Raw genomic sequence first — 24,396 nt, 5'->3', positions numbered from 1 at the left:
TGCCGTCGCACTGTGCGACCTGTCTCACTGTGAGAAGGGACCATATACCCCATATTAGTCTCATTTTCGGTCCGATCCCGCAACGTGGATTTTCGACATTCTGCAATGATGAGCTTTACTGACAATCATAATGTGCTAATTCACGTAATTTTGCACACGAGTGCATTACTGATGTGTATGAATGTAGAGAGAGAGAGAGAGAGAGTCATCACAGAAATAAAACTCAACACCGCGTAGATAAATATTAGTTAAAAATTTTAATATACAGATTTTTTTTTGTTTTCATTTATTTACTTAACATACACATTTTGCTCCTCAAATATAAATTCATACATCTGATTGTGCACTATCTTTACAAGCTTGGAAAAAAGAAATGACGTGTGTGACAGAAAATGGGGGGGGGTGGAGGAAAAATGCCTGTGGCAACTTTGAGATCAGAAATACACACAACGAAAATTGCCATCATTATTATTACAAAAACCGGTTCGCGCGTGCCATGTGTGTGATCATCCCCCCTCTTCTCGTAATATATCGTTCCAAACGTTAAAATGTGCCACAATTTTATCCGAAATAAAACGATAATTTCCAAAAATTGTGATAATATATATATATATATATGATTTATTTTCATACATGTATATATAAAGCAAAGAAGTCTGGAAGTCGATGTGCAGAATTCGGTTTAAGAGTTATGTTATATATATATATATAGAACTGTACACGATATTTTCATGTTTTTTTTTGTTTAGAGTTCGACCCAACATGGGTCAGAATCACATGGGATCAACCAACCATGAGTTGGGATATCAGAAGTACTCGGTATAGAAACTGTACACCATTTCAGTATAGCTCACTGTGTTTTTTGTTTTCGCGCATGCACACTCGTGACCATAATAATTTATTTCGGTTTGCGAGGCCTATTACGTCTTTTTCTGGAACTTTCTTTCTTGAGGATAATGTTCAGAGGATCGTCCGCCAATTCGGGGAAGTCCTCGACATTATAGATGTAAGCACCGTGATACTTCGGTATCGACCCGCTGGACATGATCTCCTCCTTTTCGCCGGTGGACCAGTCGTACAGGCCCCTGTGGCCGCTCTTCAGGAGGTCCCTCTCGTGCTGCCAGGCCTCTTCGATGGCCTTCCGCCTAGCGGAACGTACGATGCGCTGATATTCCTCGGATGTCTGGGTGCCGTATCTTATATTGAGCAACATGCTGGGACTCTGGATTTTGATCTCGACTTGTCCGCCGGGACCACCTTCGCTGGGATCGATATTGTGCATGGTGACGTTGAACATGGTCCCTAGTCTCTGCAGCTGGTCCCAGTTGCGTTGGGATAGGCTGCCGTCTTCCTGCACGAAATAGAAATGGTCCTGTCCGCTGCTGGAGAAATGGAGATCCAGCATGCTGGTGTCGTTGAAAACGGCTACGACGACGTCTTTTAGGATCGTAGAGCTGTCACTCACGGCACTGACGAGAGCTTTACCACCGTTGTGCGATAGCAGTATGCCATCACCTAGAACCGACTGGATTGTTGTGATTCGTGAGTTGATGCTCCTCAGTACGTTGCTTTTCACTTCCGTCTTCGGAACTGTCGAGATGTGTTGGAACTCACCCGCGATGACATCGACCACACACCCCATGCCAGAAATGACTGGGTAGTAGTTGCTCAGTACGGGAAGTCTTGACTGGTGGTTGGTTAGAGGAGGTGCATGGAGCATCTTCTTCGCGTCGAACCCAATGGCAGCTAACCAATCCTCCAAATCTATAAAAAGCGAAAGAAACGAAATTTTAGGACGCAGTGCATTAGGTACACATGCCAAGTTGGTGGCAATAAATTAGATTATATCTAGGATTGTGGTGATGAAATTTCTACATCCATTATAAAAGCAGTTTTTCTAAACTTCAGCTAAGCACATATACTAAAATGAAGAACACTTTTGAATGGACCCATCCAATATATATATAATGTCAAGATGTTGGTTGTAGCCTAATGTGTTTTATATACACCCGTTGCTTCCTCACTTCAGTAGTTATACGCCCCATCTATGTCTACCTTTGCTTCAGTAGCTATACAACTCACCCATGACTTCCCTTGCTTCAGTAATCTCACAACTATAACTCCCTTCATTCAGTAATCATGCACCCTTGGGTTTCCTATATTCAGTAACAAACGTCTTGTACAATAACAATTGCATGATCTATGTAGATTCCAATTCTAATTTTTAGTCGAGTTATCCAAACTTTTTCATCCTACCACACCCCTCTTCCCCTATAGAAAAAAAAAACAGTGCCAAATTCGCCATCTTATAAAGTAAATCCAGAGTCATATGTTGTACCCACCACTTCCACAACATCCCCTTGTCAGTGTTCCAGTGCTTTCAATCAGCCAATTTGGGGAACGTCACACTAATCTATCAGCAGAAGTACGCCAATTTGTTTGGAAAGACACCCATGACCAAGTTTAGAGGTGATAAACCTAGAAGCTGGAACTGCTTCAAATATCTTATACTCGATGCCGATCAAGAAAATGGCTTGCGTTCATAACAAATGCCATGAGCTGAAGTTACAAACAAACGCGCACGCACACACACAAAAAAAAACTTTCACTTGATTATTCTTTAATTACGAAAACACTCACCTGTAAAATGGTTGTCCTCCTCCTTGTATTCATTCACAGGGTCATTCCTATGAAATCGATGCAGATGAAAGTTGTATGGCGATTTCATCAAATAGGGTAGAGAATCCAAGTCTGGAGTGAGCCATTGGCCCCCTCGAGGATCGTACGGTCTGCCGTCAAACAGAATCAGTTGCGTCAAGGGATCCTTTATGCCACCCTGAAAGTCCACGGGTATGTAGAAATCAGGATTACTGTCATATATGGCCTCGCCGAATGGAGACTTGTACATTTCTTTGACCAGAGTACCTTCAGCGTTGAAGATGGCTATCGGTGTACCCAGATGGTCACTCGCAACGTAATATTTCACCCCGCCTTGCTGGATATACATCAGATGCCCGTTGCAGTCATAAATATAGATGAATGTGACCTCGTCTTTTGGGTAATGCATGTGAGTCAAGCGGTTTGGATGCAACGCATCGGCATAAAAGTATTGAGTGATGTTGCCCCTGTGGTCCTTACGGCTGATCAGTCTGTTTCTATGGTCGTAGAAATAGTAGACTTCATACTGATGGATCTGGAAGGAATGGATAAGTTGACCATCAGGATTGAAGGTAAACTTCTCGTCACCCCTCTGGATGATGAACCCCCTGTAGTCTACATTGTAGACGTCGGTACCATCCACTCCGGTGAGACGGTCACCATTGTCGTATCTGAGAGATATCTGTCTCCGGCCTTCGTTGAAGCTGTTCATGTTACCATTGATGTCGTACGTGTATTTCCAAGACTTTGCGTTACTGTAGACCTCTTCCAGAAATCCGTCTAGTGTGTAGGTGTAGTTGAATATTTTCGTCGCCGTGTCTCTGCCGACTTTCATGTGCATCTGCTTGACCCTGTTGCGATTGTCGTACTGGAGATTCAGAGAGTATATCTCCTTGTTCCAAAGGGTCACTGCCAAGACGATGAACCGTCCGTAAGTGTCGAGACCGATGGTCTTCGAATACTGTCTCATCTCGTCTTGGATGAACAGACTGTTCATCTTCGGCCGATGGATGATGAAGTGCTGAACTTGCTCCAAGATACCGGTTTCTGTGTTATACTTGAATTTCATTTCGGTAGACCCTTTGCCGTTTATTTCGACGACGGCCGATGAGAGTCGTCCATCATAAACGTACTTGAACCTAGCTCCGTCCATCCCGCTCCTACTACTGAATCGATATCTCTCCTCTTTGACGAGCGATCCTTGATACCTGTAATCTATCTTGATCTCAAGCATCGGTACCACCTTGACCATGTTCTTCATGAGAGACCGTTGGTCGTAATAGTGGAAATCGGTCCTTTCATTGCCGCAGAACTTCGTCTGTAGGAGACCGGCCCTGTTATACTTGTACAAGACTCTACCTCGGTTTTTCGGTAGGTACTTGGCAAGCATCTGACCCAAGTCATTGTAATGAACCACATAAGGATACCTCACTCCTGGAGAGAGGTAGAGTTGTTTGAAGAACCCGAACGATATCTGCATTGCGATTTCGTGTTTGTGACCATTGGGCATGATGATATTCTGCAGACTGCCAACCGAATCGTATTGTAGAATATAACGGCTTCCACTTGGCAGTATGACTTCTGTAGGCTATGGAAAGGACGAGAGAAAAGAATCTTAAATGTCAGAGTAACAAACTAATAAAAACATAAATAAAAACTCAACAAAAAGTGTTAAAATATAGAACGACTTATTATCGTCGATGATCAAGGGGGCTTACATTGTCTCACTTGCATGGTCTTAGTTCAGATGTTTACGAGCGAAATTTCAATCATGTAACTCTGGGGTATTTTCACAATTCATCATTCGTTGCAATCCCGGCCATAGATCATGTTTTGTTGGCTAGATTTAGTGAGAATGCAAATTTACCAATCATATGTAGGCTGTACATTCAGCAAGTACGAAATTTTGCCAATCATCTGTGGTGAAGCATTTAGTGAGCATACAAATTCCGCTATTTCCAGTGAGCAACTACAACAATCTTCTATAGGTTGAAGATAGTAGGCATGTACATTTAGCCATCATTTTACGTAAGCTATATTTGGCAAGCATGCAAATTTAGCCACCTTCAGCCGGCTAGATTTAATGAGCAGGCAACTTTAGCCATCTTATCGATTCATCAAGCACGCAGCTCTAGCCATCATCCGGAGGATAGATTTAAATAGCACACGCAATCTTCTAAAGGTCAGCTTTAGGAAGCACTTGATTTAATCCATCATCGAAAGGCTAGATACAGCAAGCACGTAATTTTATCTTCTGTTAGCTATAAAACCCGGCGCTGCCCGGGCCAATGAGCGTTTTTGGATCACGTGATATCTACCTCTTTCTTTGAGGGACATACATACCGTGTCTAAGTTAACCAATATGGCGACTTCCTACGCGACTCATGAAAGAAAGAAATCTAAATCACTTATCAGAAATGAACCTCATGTAAACGAAAAATTCGCGAATGACGTACCAAAACAGTGGGTCCATCTTCGTACTTGTACATGATGCCACTGTTATCAGCGTACCGCACATCAGCCAATCTGCCATTGATGTCGAACGAGTAAGTTTCTGACAGAGAACCCCTGCTCCAGCGCTCCAAGCGCCCGAATTTATCGTATTTCAGGTTCACGGGGGTTATATTCTGACTCGACTGCCACTCTATCGGTCGACCAAGCTCATCATAATGAACAGTGATCAAAGCAATCTGATTTTTATCGTAAATTATTTCACTATAACGTTCACGGTCAAACTCCACTGCAGCCAAAATTTCTCCATTCACCTGTCGAAAGAGGGAAAAAAAATGAATATGTGTATATAAAACATCCAAAAAATTAACTAATCACACATTAAATATGAAGATACGCTTATTTTTCAAGTAAATGCACCTTCATCTTGCGGCCAACTTGAGTTATTTGCCGATTTTTGCCTTTACCTTCCCTTCTCAGGTAATACTTCCATTCGAACCTGTGGACATTGTCGTCACTTAAACTGGTTTTCATTTTGGCTGGAACTGGGAAAATCTCTCCAAGAACTTGGCTTTGATCTGATATCACTGGGCTAGGAACCGTTTCTATCTCGATGGTTTCGGCATTATCCAAGGCAAGAATCAAGCTGCCATCTTGGTACTGAGTGATACGATTCTGAACGTTACCTGTAAAGATTAAAAGCGCATTTAATAATGCGTTGATTTGCTTCTACACGCATGTGCTTCACTTTTGTGGTCCCCGGTGCATTAGCTTCAATATTGGTGACATACATTACTGGTCACAGGAAAAAAAAACGTAACGTACGTTACTGCAATTCGTGAGTATTTCAGCACACTTAATGACAATATTCACTAATCAATGTTAGATTGGTGAATGTTGTTTCACCAATTGATTGTTGGTGATCAACGATTGTTTCACCAACCTTACAGTTAGTGCGTTCTGAGCTGTCTCGGTCAACCAAGCTCATCATAATGAACAGTGATCAAAGCAATCTGATTCTTATCGTAAATTATTTCACTATAACGCCTTTAACTATCCATCAGGAAATTACGAGACTTTGGAACATCTTAACTCTCTAAGCGGTTTTTAAAATTTTCCTGATCCGCATTTCAACTGCCACATTGGAAATAAAACAATGGTAAGAACCCGAGATATATCGGGGTGACCGAAACGAAGCAGATCAAGTTTGAGAGATTGCCACTGTCAGGGTTAGTGATGGGATGGAGAGAATTTTCCAATACCTTTTAAAGACCAAACATTTTTGTATGTTGTGCTCTGTCTCTGTGCGGAATCACAGTGTTTGTAAAATGGTTTCAACAGCAAAGCACGTTCACGTAAATTCCACGTCAAACTCTTTAGAGGAGAAAGAATAGAAATGATTGCCATTGATAAGCTTGAGAAATTTGGTTCTGAGTTCGCCGAAAATCCTCAGATGCACTAAAATTTGCGTTAGAATGAGGGGGGGGGGGTCATCAAAAATTTTATACGGCCACAAATCAGGAAAAACTTATGCCCTGTAGAGCTTTAGTCTCTGTCGACTATACAAAGATTTTTACCTGTATAGGACCAAAATTCGTCGAGATATCGATGAATGAAATTTTTGATTTCACAGCTTTTTACACGCTCCCTAAACACATTGTATGTAACTCACATATTAAATGAGAATTGACACACACTATCATGACGTTTCTCACCTGATCTCGATGTGACGTCTAATCCTCTGATAAGCAACGACATCGACTCCTCATCGTCTCTCGTAACAGTAACAGACGCGCCTTTCATGCTGAGATTGTAGTTGAGCTTGATGACTTCCCCAGTAGGAGTCACGGCCTGCGTGAGCCTACCATACGCATCGTAGCTGTAGACGACAGCTTTCCTGGCACTGTCCATCTTCCCACGAAGCAGACCCGTACTACCGAGATATTCGAAGGAGGTCTTGAAATTATCCGGAGTAGTGAACCCTTGCAACATGTGCATCCTAGACATCTCCAGATGGCATTTTCCACCTTGGGTATTCTCGATCGTATTCACCTGATTGCTGTAGTCCCTAAGTATGTATATCTTATTCCCAGCTTCGTCAGTGACGGTGCTCAGTTTGCCGAGACTGGTGTTGACATTGTACGAGAACAGGTACATAGTTCTCCCGGTCAGTATGTTCTTCGTAGAGACGTGCTGACCATGACGGTTGAAGATGTAGATCTCTTGAGTCTCGGAAGAATAAATGTGGAACTCTCCGAGCTCATTGGCTTCGGGCAGAGATGCAACTACGGACCGTATCCTGAGATTACCCTGGTCACATATATGCAAGTAACCATCCGGCGTAATGGCTATCGACGATATAGTACTCAACAGTGACGTTGCGGCAAGTACACGTTCCTCGTCAAAACATTTGCAGTTGACATCCAGACAGCTGCATTTGGACTCGGCACCGGCGTAAGTCGATATCCTGCCATCGCTGCTCACGACTCGCACCCTGTTCACCATTTGGGAATCGCTCTCGGCGATGTAGAGTTCACCCTTGGGAGAAAATGATATACTCTGAGGTGATTCCAAGTAAGCTTCAGTGGCGATATCGGATTTCTCGCTGCTGGAGGCCAAGATTGGACATTGGAGGGGTCTACCAGCGATCACCTTCAGCCGTTTGTCTGGAGTTAGCCTTAGGATAATATGGTCATCCAAGATGTGAAGGGAATCATCCAGTGGATTGATGGCTAGTTCTGTGGGCCATCTGAGATTGACCTAAAATGGCATCCGGAAATAAAAACATAAATATAAGAATATTTTTAACCAATCAATATTGACTTCGGCAAAATAGATTGTATTCTGTGCACACTTCATAAAATAAGCAGGGCAAAACTACTGACCTGAGATAGTGATACAGTTCTCCCACATGGAAATGGTTTCCAATGGCTCTTGTGATAGTGGTCACCAATTATAGTGTGGATCACGCCATTTCGATCGACCATTCTGATGTTCGTTCCATCAGCTATGTACATTTCACCATAGGCAGAAATGGCCAAACCTGGGAATGAGGAAATGCATTAATGATTTACCAAAATTGGCAAGCATCTACCGGGGACATGTGTTTGAACAGGGTACAAACTGTACCTTTGGGATACGCCAATTTTGCATCTCTAGCTTTTCTTCCATCTCCGCAGAGCATCTTGTCTCCTGGAAGACATTTCCTGCCGCTGCCCACAACCACCTCTAGGTTGTTTTTTACGTCTGTTATGTCCGCGTATTCAACTGCTTTGAATATCTGATGTTTTTCCGGGTCAGATATGTATAGTTTGCTGTCAGTTGGATGCACTGTTAAATGGTATCTGTACGCTACTTGCGCAGCGCTAGAAGAAAAACATCAGATTGTTATCATCATATATTGTTTCTATGTTATATACGCCAAATTTTAAAGAAACACAAAAAAATTGGTTCTTAAATAACCCCTTAGCCGACATATATTACTATTATTCATAATTTGACATTTAGCTTTAATTTTGATTGGTGCAATCAAGACGTGACGCCGGCCACCATTGTCAGCCATCATCCGAAATCTTAAAATAAGATGTTACATTTTGTACAAGTGTACTGATGTAACTTTACGCACGTAGCGCGAACTGCCACATTTCATATCTAAGAAAGCTGTTATGCTGGCTTGACAGTCTATATCTCTTAGGTGGCAGAAGAACTAAAAACTACATAAACACTGGGGGTTTCCAGCGGACTAAAAATCGTACGAAATATCTACTGATGCCTGTTCACCATGAAAAACACAGGGTGGTTATAAATAAAGTGGCACTACTCAGACGTACTGATGGAGGTATTTTGATGAAATTTGGTATATAAGATATATGGACTGGGGGAAAAGAAACATACCAAAAATAGTGCAATTTTTGACCACCAAGGTGGAAATTGTGGCTTTTTTTATTGCAGTTACCTTTTACCCATAATCTAAATAATGTATGTACAAAGTTTCAGTGAAATCCCTCCACCACAACGGGCGCTACATAGGCCGGAGTAGTGTCAGCAAAATTAAACTGATAAACTAAACATATAATCTTTTTTTACCTCAGTTCCACAACAGTCATGACGTGACCATCAGGCATAAGACGTCTAATCAAATTGAAATCACCGATGTACAAGCTCCCATCAGGTGACGAAGCCAAAGCTACGGGCGCCAGAAGCCTCTGAGTTTTCCCGATGCCATTACACTGGTGACAGTGGACAGGTCTCTGGTGGCCGTCACCCATGACAGTGGCGAGAACTTTAGGTTTGTTCTTCAGGTACATGTTCGTGCCATCTCCTTTCTGAAGTATCCCTGCATGAAGCAATATTAATCAAAATCCAAGAATTAACGTACATCGACACTCAAACATAAGTATTCAGAGAAACTATCACAACTATCAGAGCTGGACTACGAGCCGGTGTAACAATACCTAGGAACACTTTCATCATTAAAATATAATTTAAAAAAAAACAAACTAGTGTTTAAACTTTCTTTTACATGCCCGCGTCGGGCATGTGGTAAAAGGAAATACAGGAGTCAAAATTTTTACATGCCCCGGGCTTGTCGGGTAATAGATTAGTCCAGCTCTGGAATATACGTTTCATGAATATCCAGCAACGCGAAATCAGCATCGCCCACTATTCTTACATGCAAATAAATTTGTAATGCAAAAATTCAGAAATTTTTTTTGTACAATATAATTTACCTTCATGAAAGTTGTACCGATGATGTATATCTAAATTCCAACCACCGATTTCTGATATACTCATGTCATGGCCACTGACTTCAGTGGTCTGAACTTCCCAGATGATATGGGGACACGTGCCGTATTCATAACCGACATGAACTGAAAATAAATACGATTACATTGAGTCGGAATGTAAAAAATCAAAAATTACTGTTACTTTTTTTATTTAACTGATTCCGATTATAAAATACCAGTTGCTGTAGCAGCTCCATAAACTTTTTGCCTGTAGACATTCCGTCTATCCCACGAGTAGGTGAACTTTATGGCAGCAGAAGCTTCGAAAGTTTTGTCGAACAATATCCCTTCGATGGTGATACGAAGGTGTATGAATCGCAGACTTGCTGGTATGTCATCTGGTGTCAGCCTCAATTGAATTGTCGAGAGATAACCACCCATTCGACTGCTGTGGTAAACCAGGTGTAGATTAGTACCGGGTATCGATAAACTCTCTTGAACGACCTGAGGATGTGGAAAACAAATACGATTGTCACAAAAATTCATATTTCATGACATTTCAAGAAAATCACTTACACTTGTTTGATGTATACAAGATAACCACTACTCGTACGTACTTGAGATTCAGCTAGAATGGAGCTTTTCTCGGGACATCCGCCTTGAAAGCCATGCTTCCATGTGGCTAATACGACTGGCCTCATGTTGTCGTAATCGTGATCCGTACACAGGTTGGATCTATAATCCGGCAACGTATCTTCCTTAACCTTCATGGTTATCTTTTCAACTACGACTATTTCGTTCCACGGGACTACAACTGTTCTTTCGTGGAGCTTGAATGGTTCCCTCTGGAACTGCAAAGTTACAGCACCTCCACCGTTGACCATTAAATCAAACCTGCGTGAGTAAATTAGGGAAAATAGCCATTTGTTATGCCAAAATGCTATATTGTTTGTAATGGCTGAAACTCTTGGCAAAAAAAAAAATAATAAGTCGAAGTATTGGGTTTGCAAAAATCACTCACCATCCAGTGTCCCGAGTAATTGTGAACCCATAACGATGATCAGATGCAACTCCGACTCGTACACCTTTCAATCCATTCCCAACTGTGCTCACGACACAGCCACGTATGACTGCTGCACGGCTGTGAAGAGAATATTTGTTTTTCCATTAAACACACAGCAAAACAAATTCATTAACGAACATTTTCATAACTGCAGTAAGACCCTAATTTAGCAATTACCCATTCGAAGCACGTTACAGCGACCATATGTTTTCACATAACGACTACTCTGTTTCTATATCAATACAACGACCACCCGAAATAATGTCGGTTTTCGACGGGACCATGGGAGTGTAAGCAAATTTTTAGGTTTCTGTGGGAATAGTTATGATTATACAGAGCCTAGGAAATGATATATAACCTTTCATGCTTCAATGTGTAGGAGATTTAACGGACCTCTCTAGGAATGCTCAAGAGATATGCTAACGTAAAAGTGCTTAGAAGGTGTGTTATCCTAACAAATGAAAGTTTTCTTACCCCAAGAAATGCATGTTTTTAGACATGCGGATGAGGATTGGGTACCGCTTGAAATGTGTAAGAAACTTGCTTATTCCCACGAAATGCATAAGAAATTTCTTTATCCTCTTAGAAATGCGTAGAATGCGTGCGTATACCTATAACACCAAACATGGCCCCCGCTCTGTCCCTTGCGGGAAGCGGATTACCTTGCGACTCGTGCGTATACCGAAAAATGTGTAAATTGCTTGCTCACTCCTAGACATGCGGACAAGTCTAGCTTAACCCTTGCAGAAATACGCCAGGAGCGCTCACCGTACATAACATGACGAGCACAAGTGTCATTATTTTACCCCTAGAAATGTGTAGAAACCGTGCGGGAGGCTTTAGAAGAATTAGAAGGCTTGTCCTAAAAATGCATGAGAAGTTTGCTTACCCCTAAGAATTAAGTAGGAATAATGTTCGCACACCCCTAGAAAAACATAAGTGCGCGTTTTTCTAGTCATGCGTAAGAAGCTTGCGTACTTTGATGTATAATTAATGCAACCCGCTATAACTAATGTTTTGCATTTCTTTTGTGGCTTTATTTGTTTTTTTTTTCCACCATTGCCAAATAATCCATCACGCATCCCTAGGTGTACGAATATCATAGGTTGGGAACCACCAAGTGATTCAACTATTTCCTTGATGATATAACAAAAAAAAAATACAAGTATCTGTCTATTCCATTATTTAAATCATGTTCGACTGTACGTTGTAAATTTAAAGGGCTTATATCCCTCAAGGGACAGAGCCCGGGTCTTGTCTTGTACGTTGTAAATTAGAAATAAGGCTATGTTGAACATATAGTGGGGGAATAAGATAAATATTGTGAAAGTTCTTAGTATTAATCACACATACCTTGCATTAAACAGATTCCAAAACATGCTGAAGGAAGCGTTAAAAAAAACACAAAAGCATTTTTCCATTACAAAAGAGCGTATAGTAAAAAATTGCAGTTGAAAAACACATGGCTAAGATCACTGTTAAGCTAAATGAACACATCACTGTCATTCATAAGAAAGAAACAAAACCTCCTTACAGTGTTGAACGCTAATATCTCACACTTTCATTTATAGTTAGTAATACATAATTAGATGATATCGGCCCCTTGGGGTTCTTGAAGAAGTTTGGGGGGGGGGGGGTCCTTGAGCTTGACATCTAGGCGACTTACTAAAAATATTTAACACGACAGTTTATGTTGAATGACACGAGCATATTACAATTTTAATGCCATAGAGCAGCGGCGCACAACTTACCTCCCACCCGCAGGTCTGATTCGGCCACCCGAGGGGGGTTCCATCGGTGCCAATATCTTTGCCGAATCATTATTAAATGATAGGGGGCGCTCGACATGAAAATGCACGAAGCCCGCATTCAGAAATGACTATTTTTGAATCTACATTGTGGTTTCAAGTATATATTTTACAGTATTTTAGACTTCGACACCGAAACAAGATTGCACGAGTTTTGCAACCGTTGAGATCCAGTGTCCATCTCAATGGACATAGCTGTAATTTCTTAAAAAATTAAAATTTCATAATTTTTTCTGGATAGGGTTAATATGTGGGCTCTATATAAATGTATGTTTACTATAGAAAAAACTTTTTCCCTCCGGTGAATTCGATGCGGGTCTGAAAGGAGTAATTAGGGTCGATCTCAGCCCTTAACTTAAAAAAATAATCATTAAAAGCCATTTAAAAGCGTTAAAAATGATGTACACATAATGTTTACCTCTAGAGCGAAGAGGTTAAGAGAGATATGTACCTGTCGTTGAATATATTCTTGTGAGCATAACTTTGGACAGATCCGTCTTCGATCAAAAACTGCATCCTTTGGAAAAATGACGCAGTAACTGCCGGAGGTTGCTTCCGGAGAAGGATGTCCAGAGGCGATGGTGACGAGTAGCACAGAGGATTCCCTTCACAAGCTTTCGACTTGCAACATTCGCTATCCGCACAATCAACCAAACCGTCTAGAAAAGATACGTAAAAGAAATATTCGAAAAACAATGTTTTCAAGAAAGGACCAAGAGTCCACTACTAGTCATGTATAAGTGTTGCAGTTTCTCCACGCAAAAGTCATCAGAGTTGTAATACCCCATTACCTCCATTAAGTAGAACAAAGTGTACTCACCATTGTCGTTATCGATACGATCATCGCAGATCTTTTCCAACGGTATGTTGCAACTTGTACCGCTCCAATCATCTTCGCACTTGCACTGCCACTCTTCATTCACTTTGATGCAGGTTCCTCGTCCAAAGCAGTTATGCGGACAACCCTCTGGATGAATTAAAATGATGCAAAAAAGACATTATTGCATAATTGCGTTACATATCTCGAAGAAAGTTTTTAGCAGTCTTTTATAACATTTTCGAGAGTCTTTATGGCTTAAATGTATGATATGCTCCCAAAGTTAGTGATATCACCCATTGGAGAGGTCGATAGAAACGATTTACAACATAGAATTCTACATTTCCTTGACCAAGAAAGGAAAGGATCACTGAAAAAGTTTTGTCCTACAAAGGAAGGTAAGATTAATATTTACGGATGAATTTTTACATTTGAATCTTGATGGATTTCTACAAGTAAATATTGATGGATTTCTACTGTTGAATGCTGATGAGCTTTTAAAGAGTGACGCGCGAATGTCGTTAATCTTCAATAATGACGAATTTATAAAGATGAAGATTGATGAATTCTTACAGGTCAAGTTGATGTTGAATATTTATAAATTTTTGAAGATGAAAACTGATGAAATTTTACACATGCATTTTTGCAAATTAACAATGCATGGGTTAGAAAATGTTTCATTGAGGAACACATATGTATGAGACTCACAGATCAGGCACTTGCAATGGAAGAGAATAGAGAGATTCATTTCATAAAGAAACATTTTATAATTCATTCAACATATTATTTACCTAATGTACAGTACTCCCCATTCCAGCCTTGAATGCACAAACACGTTCCGTTAGAGCACTGTCCATGCTCGAGACATCTAGCATCACACAATTTTTCATTGCATTTCGAACCAGACCAACCCTGATTGCAGATACACATATTTCCCTGGCATCTTCCATGAAAACCGCAGTCCAAATCACAAACCTCTGCCATAAGAAGAAAAAGATTACGTTAGTTGTATAACAAAAACTTAATGTCGTGCGAGATAAGTGCATAATTAACACGAGTAGGCTTCGGGAAAAAGACAAAAAAAAAAGTTTTCTTAATTATGAGGATCACCTTTCGAGCAGTCGGGACCTGTCCAATGGTCATCGCAAATGCAAGCCTGATGCTCGACGTCGAAATGCCCATGCTCTGAACAATCCGGTAGACAACGAAGAGAATCGAGATCGGGTTCCCCGCAGTCCGCACCTTTCCAGCCTTTGCGACATATGCACATGCCATTCGCGCAGATTCCGTGCTCTGAACAAGAAGGATCTAAACAGTCCACTAGAATGTATACAATTACCTTATTATTTTGAGAATTACCATACATACAATGATCTTTTCCATACTTATATCAAAACTTGCATTTTTTGTGGAGTGGTGTCCGTCCTTTTAGGCTTCAAATAGTAAAAATACAAATGCTCTGGAGGGTTATGTAATCTCCCCCTCTCCCCAAAAATTCCATGAAAGCGTGTGTACCGCTGGAAATGCGTTTAATTCTTGGGTATCCTAAGAAATACGTTGGAGATACTTGATTATTTCTAGACGTGAATATCCCCAAGCATAGACGTTCGCAGGATTTTACGGAACATCATCATCACCACCCCTCCACGACTGATTCGTGTGAATTCTGACCACGAGGTCCTGATGACAGCTCTCCATTGAAGAGCCGAAACGCGTCGACCATTCGACCAATTGAATTTATTTGTCTTGAAAACGTGGCAATTTTTGTATAAATTGAATTTTATTAAAATTTCCTCACCTTCCTCACAGTGAAAGCCCTTGTAACCAGCAAAGCAACGACACAAACCATCGATACAATCACCATGACCATTGCAGTCATTCACCTCGCATTCATCTTCTCTTAACTGACATTCTTTGCCTTTCCAACTTGGATTACAGAGGCATTCGCCGTTGGAGTAAAAACCTCTTCCACTACATAACACGGGACAGACACCTGTAAAGAAGAAAAAAAAAATGTATCTAATTAGTAAAAAGTCCATTGAAACATATTAAAACACTCAAATAATTTCAGTAATCAATTATTAATTTAAAAACTTATCTCAAGGGTTTTCAACTGTGAGGAGCGCGTTGTTTAATTCGAAGTAAAAATTGACTGGGAATTTTTTGGGGAAGGCTCCGAAACCTCCTCTAAAAGGAGGGGCGGAACCTAATTTTTTTTTTAATTACATCGTGATGAGCATTTTCAAGTAGTACAGGTTCCTCGACATAAATTGACCATCCTGCAAATACAGTCGAACTTGTTTAATTCGAAGTAAAAATTGAATTTTTTTTTTGAATTATCAAATTAATCTATCCTGGATCTGTAAAAGAACTACTTGCAAATGATTACAATTTTATCATCAGTTACGAAAATGTCCCCCAAATTTACTCATCATTCTCTTACGCTCTATCAACGAAATTTTTTTCCTTGATGTATTATTATCTGAAATTTTAAATATTTTCCATAGTCTTAAATAACGAGAACAAAAAAATTCAGATTTTGAAAGGCACACTTTGATCTTTATAGGCTGAAAAAAGCATAATTGGTGGTACACTAAAGGAACATAAATTAGCCATGAAATAACAATTCTCATTTTAATTTTATCTTAAACAATCTATAAATGCAAACAACTCACGATCAGCACACGATTCACCAGCGTAATCAGATTCACACATGCACCTTCCTAAAACACAAGTTCCATGCCCGTGGCAATCGTACGGACACGCCAAACTACCCTGATCTGCACAAGGGGAAAAAAAAAATACATGAGAGAGATCTGGTGATACTAAATAGTAACACAATAAGTGAATTTAATTCAAAACTAGAAAAATTGCTGCCGTTATCATACCAGTCAAATTCGGAATGAAGGCCACTTGTTGTGGGTGATCCCCATCGTTATACACAGATATATACCAAGACCCTTTATCTAAGAACTGCACAAAGTCCAGTATGAAAGATTCCTGGAAAATATAAGAAGAATGGAATTTAAGACTAATAGCAAGGGGTTTTTCCTCTCCTGAAACAGGAAAAATAATAAGACTTCATTATTATTATTACCTGCGTTGACCTCTTACTGTCCTTCTTCCGTGTGTCCAATATCTCAGCGAAGTCATATCGGGTATGCGTAGGGATTCCGTTCTTTCGGCCATATACACCTATGCTAGCACCTTCGATCAACGAGTAATTGAATCTCACTAAAGATGGCACGTGTTGTTGGAAATGGATGTTCCAGTGTCCGAATGAGTCGACTTTTTGAGAATAAACTTTCCCAAGATAAGCCTCGGAAAACGTTTCGGTTCTAGGAGGTAATGTTTTAGATGGTAGTGAAGAAGGATCTGTAAAACCGTGAATAAAAATCGATTTTAAAAAATAAACTTCGGAAATTTCAATTCATCAATAATCATCTGCAATTTATTATAAATAGATCTCGAGAATCGGGTAAGAAAAATCCGCATGCAATTTTCTGCGACGTCGTCAGCGACTTGAACGAAATCCGTTGGTACGCACCCGAAAATCTTATAAGGAAACTAAATCTTCAAGGTGTAGGCGAAGAACTGAAGCGTCAAATGTTTGATCGAAGTTATTACAGTCAAACCCCGTTATAATGAACTTCAAGACGACGAAAATTTGTTCACTAAATAGTTCACGGAATAGTTTTTCCCCCCAAGACATTTTTAATATGAATTCATATCAGCAAAAGTGAAATTTTATTATCGGTTTCATAATGAATTCGGGGTCTTATTAATGTCCCATCAGTTGAATTTCTTGCAATTGATCGTTTTTGCCTATCCGAGGTCAATATAAAAGCTAATTAGACTTGGACCTAGTTTAAAAAGTTGAACATCTGCGCTTCCGTTACAACGCGCCCCACCCCCCAAGAGTCCACACACAAAACTCCCTATAAAATCCAATGCTGATAGTAAGCTGTCCACTTCAGTACCATACAGTTTGCATGTCATAAATTACATTTATTAAAAAAAAAGAAGAAATATTAAGGCACTAAAGCACGGAATTTATAAATCCCGAAAACAGATTTTAAATTGGCTTGAAACCTTTTGGTGGGATGAACTGTAATTCCATCATTTTTCGATAGGAGTCCACTGTATAGTTTTCAGTTTTTTTTAAGTGTAGTTTACATTAATTTTAGTGGAATAATTGAAGAACAAAATGGCTGAATACAATCAAATACAGGAAGGAAGCGATAAAAGTAAATACAGTATAATGAGGTAGAGAAATGACGGTGAAATAATTTTCTTGCGTGTAATCCGTGGATAATATGTTCAGAAAAATAAAGTTAGTGTGGATAACCCCTCCGCGTGTTATCTGCAGCTTTTTCTTTTCATCCTGGGAAATTAGAATAAAAACAATTTTTTTTAAAATAACTTTTTTTTTGTAGATAACAGATGGCCTACAAAAACTGACGTTTCTGCTAAAAAAAAAACTGATCAACAACCCCTTCCGTTCTTAAAGATTTTACTGCGTTTGGTATAAAAGTAACAAAACTAGAAGTTTGCATGTGAGGATTATACGCTAGAAAATAGGAAATATGGTAATACGTGAAGGAAGTGGAGTACAAAGTCAGTAATGAAGTACAGTAAGATGCATCTAAAAAAGAAGTAGCACACGTAGTACAAATTGAAGGATAGTTCTGTGCGAGTAATCAATAAGATTACAAATTGGAAAATTTATTAAAAATGAATTTTAGTACGACTTTCATGCTTCAGTTTTGTGCGATCTTTGACATGTACGAAAATATTCCATTTGAATCAATCTCTCCCATCCGATTAGCTCAAAGTTCTAGCCGACTGAGCTCACGGACCTCATCAGTAATGCTCGTCTCATCCCTTCGACGGGATGAAAAGAGTTGTGAATCAATGTTATTTTCACACACATAATGGAAGAAACACACTGGCATGCATTATTGAAATAACTGATGCTGCGAGGGATTTCAGAAAGGACTTCCCGACTTTGAAATGAAATAACCGGAAACAGTGACAGATAAAAAGCTAGAAAGTTATTGGGTAGTCCCGGGATTTTAAATTCACTTGTAAAATCGGTGGCAAATTTAACTAATAGTTAGCGCCTCAGTCATTTTATTTCACAGATTCTTTTCGTAGAGCCATTCGGAAGTTATTGTTTAAAGGAAGAGCCCCTCCCCCAAACGCTATATCAGATAGAACAATTTCTCTCTCTCGGGAATGCGCACCCATTTCAGTAGAGAAATTGCAAGAAAGTGGTTTTAAATTCTACATTTCAGCTTTCATTCACTACATTCACTTTCATCCCGCCCCTAGGAGGGAGGGATGGGAACTACAGTAGTTTTAGTGATAGGAACCAAGAGACACCCAGGCTGTCACACTAGGTGATATAAGCACACCGTCCCTGGGGACTCAGGTGCCTCCGGGGAACCTAACCATTTATTACAGTCGTTTTAGTGATGAAGGACATTATATCAAGACTCTGACTCCATCTATTAGCCAAAGTTGTAACTAATTCACAAACCGTTTATTTAAAATTAAGGCCCGTTCATTAAACGAACTATATATGTGCATGTGTTATCTTTGTATTCAGTGTATCACTGTTTCCAAGTCATTGAGTCCTTCCTGAAACAACCTGTAATTAAAAAGAGCACCTTCACCACTAATTAGGAGATTATAGACATCACCCACATAAAGCATAAATGCGACACCATCACCGCATTTCTTCGAGAGAACTATTTAATAACAAATATATTATTTGAACACGACTGTTAGTATCGTTAGTAGCAGCAGAAGCAAGTCAAGGACAGCTAGAATGAGGTTAGATAAAGAAGAATCAGGCAGACCAGAAGCCCATTAGTCTGGGAATAAGCAGTTTCATGTCAGTTGTTAAAAGACGCAAGGAGAAGATTTTGTAGCAGCAGCAGTTCCACAAATACTTTTTTTGCTTCTTTAAATCAGACTTACCGGATGAAGTCTCAGTCTCAGCTACTGAATACACGGTGGGTTGAACAGCTGGATATTCTACCTCGGATGTTTCAGTAGGGTTCTCGCATGTACAGCAACTACCAACCCCGTTTTCGGTTATTATTTCCATCGCCCTATCGGTAGAGACCTCTGGAGGCTGAAAAGTAGGACTGAACGTTTCAGAATAAGTATCAGTAATCGGATTTAATTCGACTGAATTGTCGGCGAATGTTACATACAGCTCTGTGCCGACTGCAATGTCGTCGGTATCTGAGATAATTATGCCATCCCATTGGTCAGTTTCAGTAATGACGTCTACTGAGGTAGTTTTCGTGGATATTGGACTTGTACTTGCTTTAAAATCATCAGAATCAACGACAGCAGGGTCTGTCGCGGGTGTTTCGGTTGCGGTGTCAGTCACGGCAATGGGTGTAGCAGTTGTGCTTTTGACTTCATTATGATGTTCCTTTCTACCTTCTCTAGTAGGCACGACACCGGGAACCTCCGTGGTGGATCCTACAGTCGCTGCTTGAGTAGGCTCTCTGTCAACCTGAACATACTCGGGATACTTGATTTTACCGGAGCTTCCGTTGTCTGGAAGGAGGATGGGTGGTTCTATGACGCTTTCTTCGTGTTGAAATGGTATCTTGTCACCGGAGATGTTCATGTCGTGCTCTTCCGGGATCGTCACGTGATGGATGTTGGGATCATGCATCATCAACGCCTCAGGACTCCCCATGACGTGGATATTCTCGAACGAAGTGCTGTTAGATTCAATAAATACATTGCAGGCATGACCTTAAACCAGGTAATTCGCGTTGGGGTCGACCTCGACGCGTGGGGACGGTAGTGTCTGATGCGTTCGCAGAGCCCCCTAGCGACACGTGGAAGAATTGCAAGGGCTGAAAAAATCGGATTTTCCTATGGGATTTAACATGCGTTCGTGCGAAAAACGGACTACGTCACCCCTTGCACGCATGACCTTAAAACAGGTAATTCGCGTTGGGGTCGACCTCGACGCGTGGGGACGGTCGTCTCTGATGCGTTTGCAGAGCCCCCTAGCGACACGTGGAAGAATTACAAGGGCTGAAAAAATCGGATTTTCCTATGGGATTTAACATGCGTTCGTGCGAAAAACGGACGACGTCACCACTTGCAGGCATGACCTTAAAACAGGTAATTCGCGTTGGGGTCGACCTCGACGCGTGGGGACGGTAGTGTCTGATGCGTTCGCAGAGCCCCCTAGCGACACGTGGAAGAATTGCAAGGGCTGAAAAAATCGGATTTTCCTATGGGATTTAACATGCGTTCGTGCGAAAAACGGACGACGTCACCACTTGCAGGCATGACCTTAAAACAGGTAATTCGCGTTGGGGTCGACCTCGACGCGTGGGGACGGTAGTGTCTGATGCGTTCGCAGAGCCCCCTAGCGACACGTGGAAGAATTGCAAGGGCTGAAAAAATCGGATTTTCCTATGGGATTTAACATGCGTTCGTGCGAAAAACGGACTACGTCACCACTTGCACGCATGACCTTAAAACAGGTAATTCGCGTTGGGGTCGACCTCGACGCGTGGGGACGGTCGTCTCTGATGCGTTTGCAGAGCCCCCTAGCGACACGTGGAAGAATTACAAGGGCTGAAAAAATCGGATTTTCCTATGGGATTTAACATGCGTTCGTGCGAAAAACGGACGACGTCACCACTTGCAGGCATGACCTTAAAACAGGTAATTCGCGTTGGGGTCGACATCGACGCGTGGGGACGGTAGTGTCTGATGCGTTCGCAGAGCCCCCTAGCGACACGTGGAAGAATTGCAAGGGCTGAAAAAATCCGATTTCCCTATGGGAATTAACATTGGTCTCTCCAGAAAACGGACAGCGTCACCAATTGCAGGGATGACCTTAAAACCGGTCGTTGGGTTCGACGCCGCCGTGTTTCCGTCGCGCCAACGAGCGTCTCATAAAGCGTGTAGAAAACCGTGGTTCGAAAATACGAGAGATCGTCTTGCGACGGTGATGCTGCCATCTGGGAAACAAGAAACGAACGGAAGAGAAACTCGTGTTTGTTTCGAGCGCAATAGATGGTAGCATCATCGCAGTTTGTTGATAATCTTTCCCGATGGGAGAAAACGGACGAGTGTGTGTGTGTGAGATAATCACTCGCGGATTATCAAATTAACCAACGACGAATACGAAATATTTGTTCCCTCCGACACCAGCAGAGAATTGTGGGGCGAAAGCCTCTTGTTGCGTGCACGTGACCAGCAGTTGCGTAGGTGTTTGCTGGTCGTTTTAATATCGCGCGCGCATCGTGATCTGACGCAGGAGAAACGGGGAAAAAAAACCAACAAAGAAACGGGACTTGCGCTGGGAGAAACGGGAAAAAACCACCGTGAAATCTGACGGCAAAGGTCACGTCGTAAAGGTACTTGTTTTTCCGAGTGTCGATGCTGCTGCCATCTACAAAACGCGTTAGGAAAACCGAAGCGCAACCGAGTGGTGTCTCCGGGGTATCGACAATACGGGGGTTGTGGAGCGCCGACAACGCGGTCATTCGCTAGAGGTCGCGCGTTTCTCGGAGAACAACATTGATGGTAACTCGTGGGAAAAACAGGTCCACGCCGCGGGAAATCTCTTGGCGTTCGTGGGAAATTTCGGGAGTTCGTCAAACGAAAGAATTCTTGTCGAAGAAACGTATCAAAATGCAAAACACATTGCTTTTTTCTAGTGTAAAATACTCGACTACAAATTCCACCGATAGATGGCAGCACGGTTCTCGAGACGCTTTGGGAGAGATTTTGCTCGACGAGGTTGTTACCATCTCGTCTCGTTCAAAAACACACTCACAAAGGGCGTGAATTAACGGGACACCGGGTGGGTGCTGCCATCTGAGAAACGCTTTGGTAATGGCCAGAGGTGCAACGGGGCCTCCGTCGTAATTTGAAAAATGGACACGGCCATCATCACTATCATCATATAACCCGTTCTTTGTCTGGTTCGAATTGCGCGGTCATTTCGCTTCCCGTGTCCATCCCTGTAGGACGTGTGCGCGAGTGTCTCTTGTTAATATAACGGTTGTGCTTCGTTACGTCGTCTCTGCGTGTGTTTTTGGACAATTATTTCGTCGCGGGATCATTTCATCGCAGGTAAGTGTTTCCGGTTCGTATTTATTTGCGCGGGCGGACACTTTGAAGTTATCGCGATGATGTCACATAATTATCACATGACGCGACGTTACCGAGCAGACGCAACTAGGTTGTTCGTGAAATGCGCATGTATTATTTTCCAATGTTATCGCGAAAAAGAAGAGAGAAAGGTTACGGTGAAACTACAGTCGAATCCCGTTATAACGAAATTTCGTAAAAAGGGGGTTTATACATTGTTCGTACGTTAGCTTATGCGGGGGATTAGAAAAGTGTTCTTTAAAACGAGGTTTTCGCTATAACGGGATTCGAATGTAGAACGGATAACCGGAAGACTTTTCTCGTCGTTCTTAGTGCTCGAGTCGATCCCGATAATTATTGACTGTTGAAACGAATGCGTGTTGCAATTACTCGTCGCGGGTTGGCGGCGTCGTTTCCGACTTTTTCCAGGGCCAAAGAACGTGTATCTTCACATCACGACGTCTTCGTCCGTTGACGGGGTTTTCCGTTCTTCGGCGTCTGTTCGAAATGTTGAGATGATTTTTCCGCATCCGTCGATATGATAATTCCGTTGTGTGTTTCCTCCCGTTAGCAGTTTCCGCGTCGGTCGGAACACTTCGTCGGTTACGCGCAATATCTCGCCGTGTTTCTTCCAAACATTTTTGTGCCTCACAATTACTTTGTGCCGCGTGCGTCTCATCGAGTTGGTCGACGCAGAGGGGCGTTGGTTCAGCCTCGAGTTTATATTTGAGCGTCGATTGTATTTCGCGAGGGGCCATTTTCTTGTACGTGGTCGGAGCGATTGATGATTGTCACGTCACTTGCTTATTTCGTTCGCAGAGATGAAAGTTACGGTGTTATTACATACACGCGTTTATGCTCTTTTATCTATTCATTTCAACGACAAGAATTACAAGATACAAATATAATATACAAACACATATTACGTGCACTGCGTAGTCCCAAGGTATGGTCCATATGAGTTTTATTACACGATTTCCTTCATTACATGCATTTCACTATATATACGTAATTAATGTGCGATAATTTGTTTCTGATCATATTAAAGGTATTGCGATGTGTAATTACTATTATTTGTGCAACGAAAACTCCAAATGATGTCGTCGTTACTTTTCGATGAATATTTCCATAGCCATTTCGACGTTGCGTTCTTCGTTTATGATAAATCGTGTACCTGTAATTCCGTGTTGATATGCGGCGCACGTTATTGTTCGCAGGAACGTTATCTCTACAGATCGTCCATCCAAGTTGCGTATGTTTTATTCTCTCGGAAAGAGACGAGATTATTATCCTCGTGTTTATTTTGTTATTGAATTTCCCGATGGAAAAGTGGAACCCGCGCGCGACGGCAGAGCGCAGTCCTCGTTAGCGGACGAAATTTTCGGTGGAGGTTTCACCGCGGTTCTTGCTCGATTTTTATATTTACTCTCGCGGAAGTTCATTCCGAAAACTCCGCGCCAAGGGCGTTTTTTTTTTCTTTTTCAGCCGGAATAAAGACGCTTGCGAAGGTTCCTACAGCGTCGGGGCGTTTAATTGTCATTTTGTTTCGTCTGTCTGAAGGGGTGGCTGCTGCGAAAGACCACAAGCGGATAAGTGTTATATTATGAAATATTATGCTTGCTCATTTTGTTCGCAGAGATCAGAATTATTGCGTTATGCGTATTTATGTTTATATTCGGAAAGTGTTTTATTTGTGGGGGTTTGTCGAATCGAATCTCTCGG

At 41.4% G+C, this 24,396-nt stretch overlaps 1 protein-coding gene across 2 annotated transcripts; it reads right to left on the bottom strand.

Moving 5' to 3' along the window:
- Nucleotides 1–238: 238 nt before the first annotated feature.
- On the bottom strand, nt 239–20,284 carry LOC149067404 (teneurin-m-like). 2 transcript variants are annotated; one of them, XM_089252832.1, is made up of 22 exons: nt 19,510–20,284; nt 16,622–16,899; nt 16,413–16,524; nt 16,200–16,304; nt 15,323–15,517; nt 14,635–14,844; nt 14,316–14,501; nt 13,528–13,674; nt 13,159–13,366; nt 12,253–12,279; nt 10,858–10,977; nt 10,454–10,730; nt 10,073–10,340; nt 9,840–9,980; nt 9,196–9,445; nt 8,239–8,474; nt 7,995–8,152; nt 6,825–7,869; nt 5,530–5,795; nt 5,115–5,423; nt 2,641–4,246; nt 239–1,764 (listed from the first exon to the last, which is right to left on the bottom strand). In XM_089252832.1, the coding sequence occupies exons 1-22, from the start codon at nt 20,246–20,248 to the stop codon at nt 899–901; spliced, it is 7,749 nt and encodes a 2,582-aa protein (XP_089108958.1). In that variant the 5' UTR covers nt 20,249–20,284; the 3' UTR covers nt 239–898. The 2 variants fall into 2 exon arrangements, with proteins under 2 accessions (XP_089108958.1, XP_089108959.1); XM_089252833.1 differs by lacking the exon at nt 12,253–12,279.
- Nucleotides 20,285–24,396: the final 4,112 nt, after the last annotated feature.

This window comes from Pholcus phalangioides, unplaced genomic scaffold, assembly GCF_987345545.1.
Source record: "Pholcus phalangioides strain wild (caught in Gottingen) unplaced genomic scaffold, Ppha-v1.0 ptg000031l_1, whole genome shotgun sequence".
Taxonomy (NCBI): Eukaryota; Metazoa; Arthropoda; class Arachnida; order Araneae; family Pholcidae; genus Pholcus; species Pholcus phalangioides.
This window is presented reverse-complemented; position numbering and strand designations above follow the sequence as displayed.

What these genes read in the sequence shown, in the direction of transcription:
- LOC149067404 (XM_089252832.1), bottom strand. Translation starts at nt 20,248, where the DNA reads ATGGGGAGTCCTGAGGCGTTGATGATGCATGATCCCAACATCCATCAC. An exon ending in TGGTGAATCGTGTGCTGATC is followed by an intron (nt 15,518 to 16,199) that starts GTGAGTTGTTTG and finishes TCTTCTTTACAG; the next exon opens with GTGTCTGTCCCGTGTTATGT. An exon ending in AGACGTCACATCGAGATCAG is followed by an intron (nt 5,796 to 6,824) that starts GTGAGAAACGTC and finishes TAATCTTTACAG; the next exon opens with GTAACGTTCAGAATCGTATC.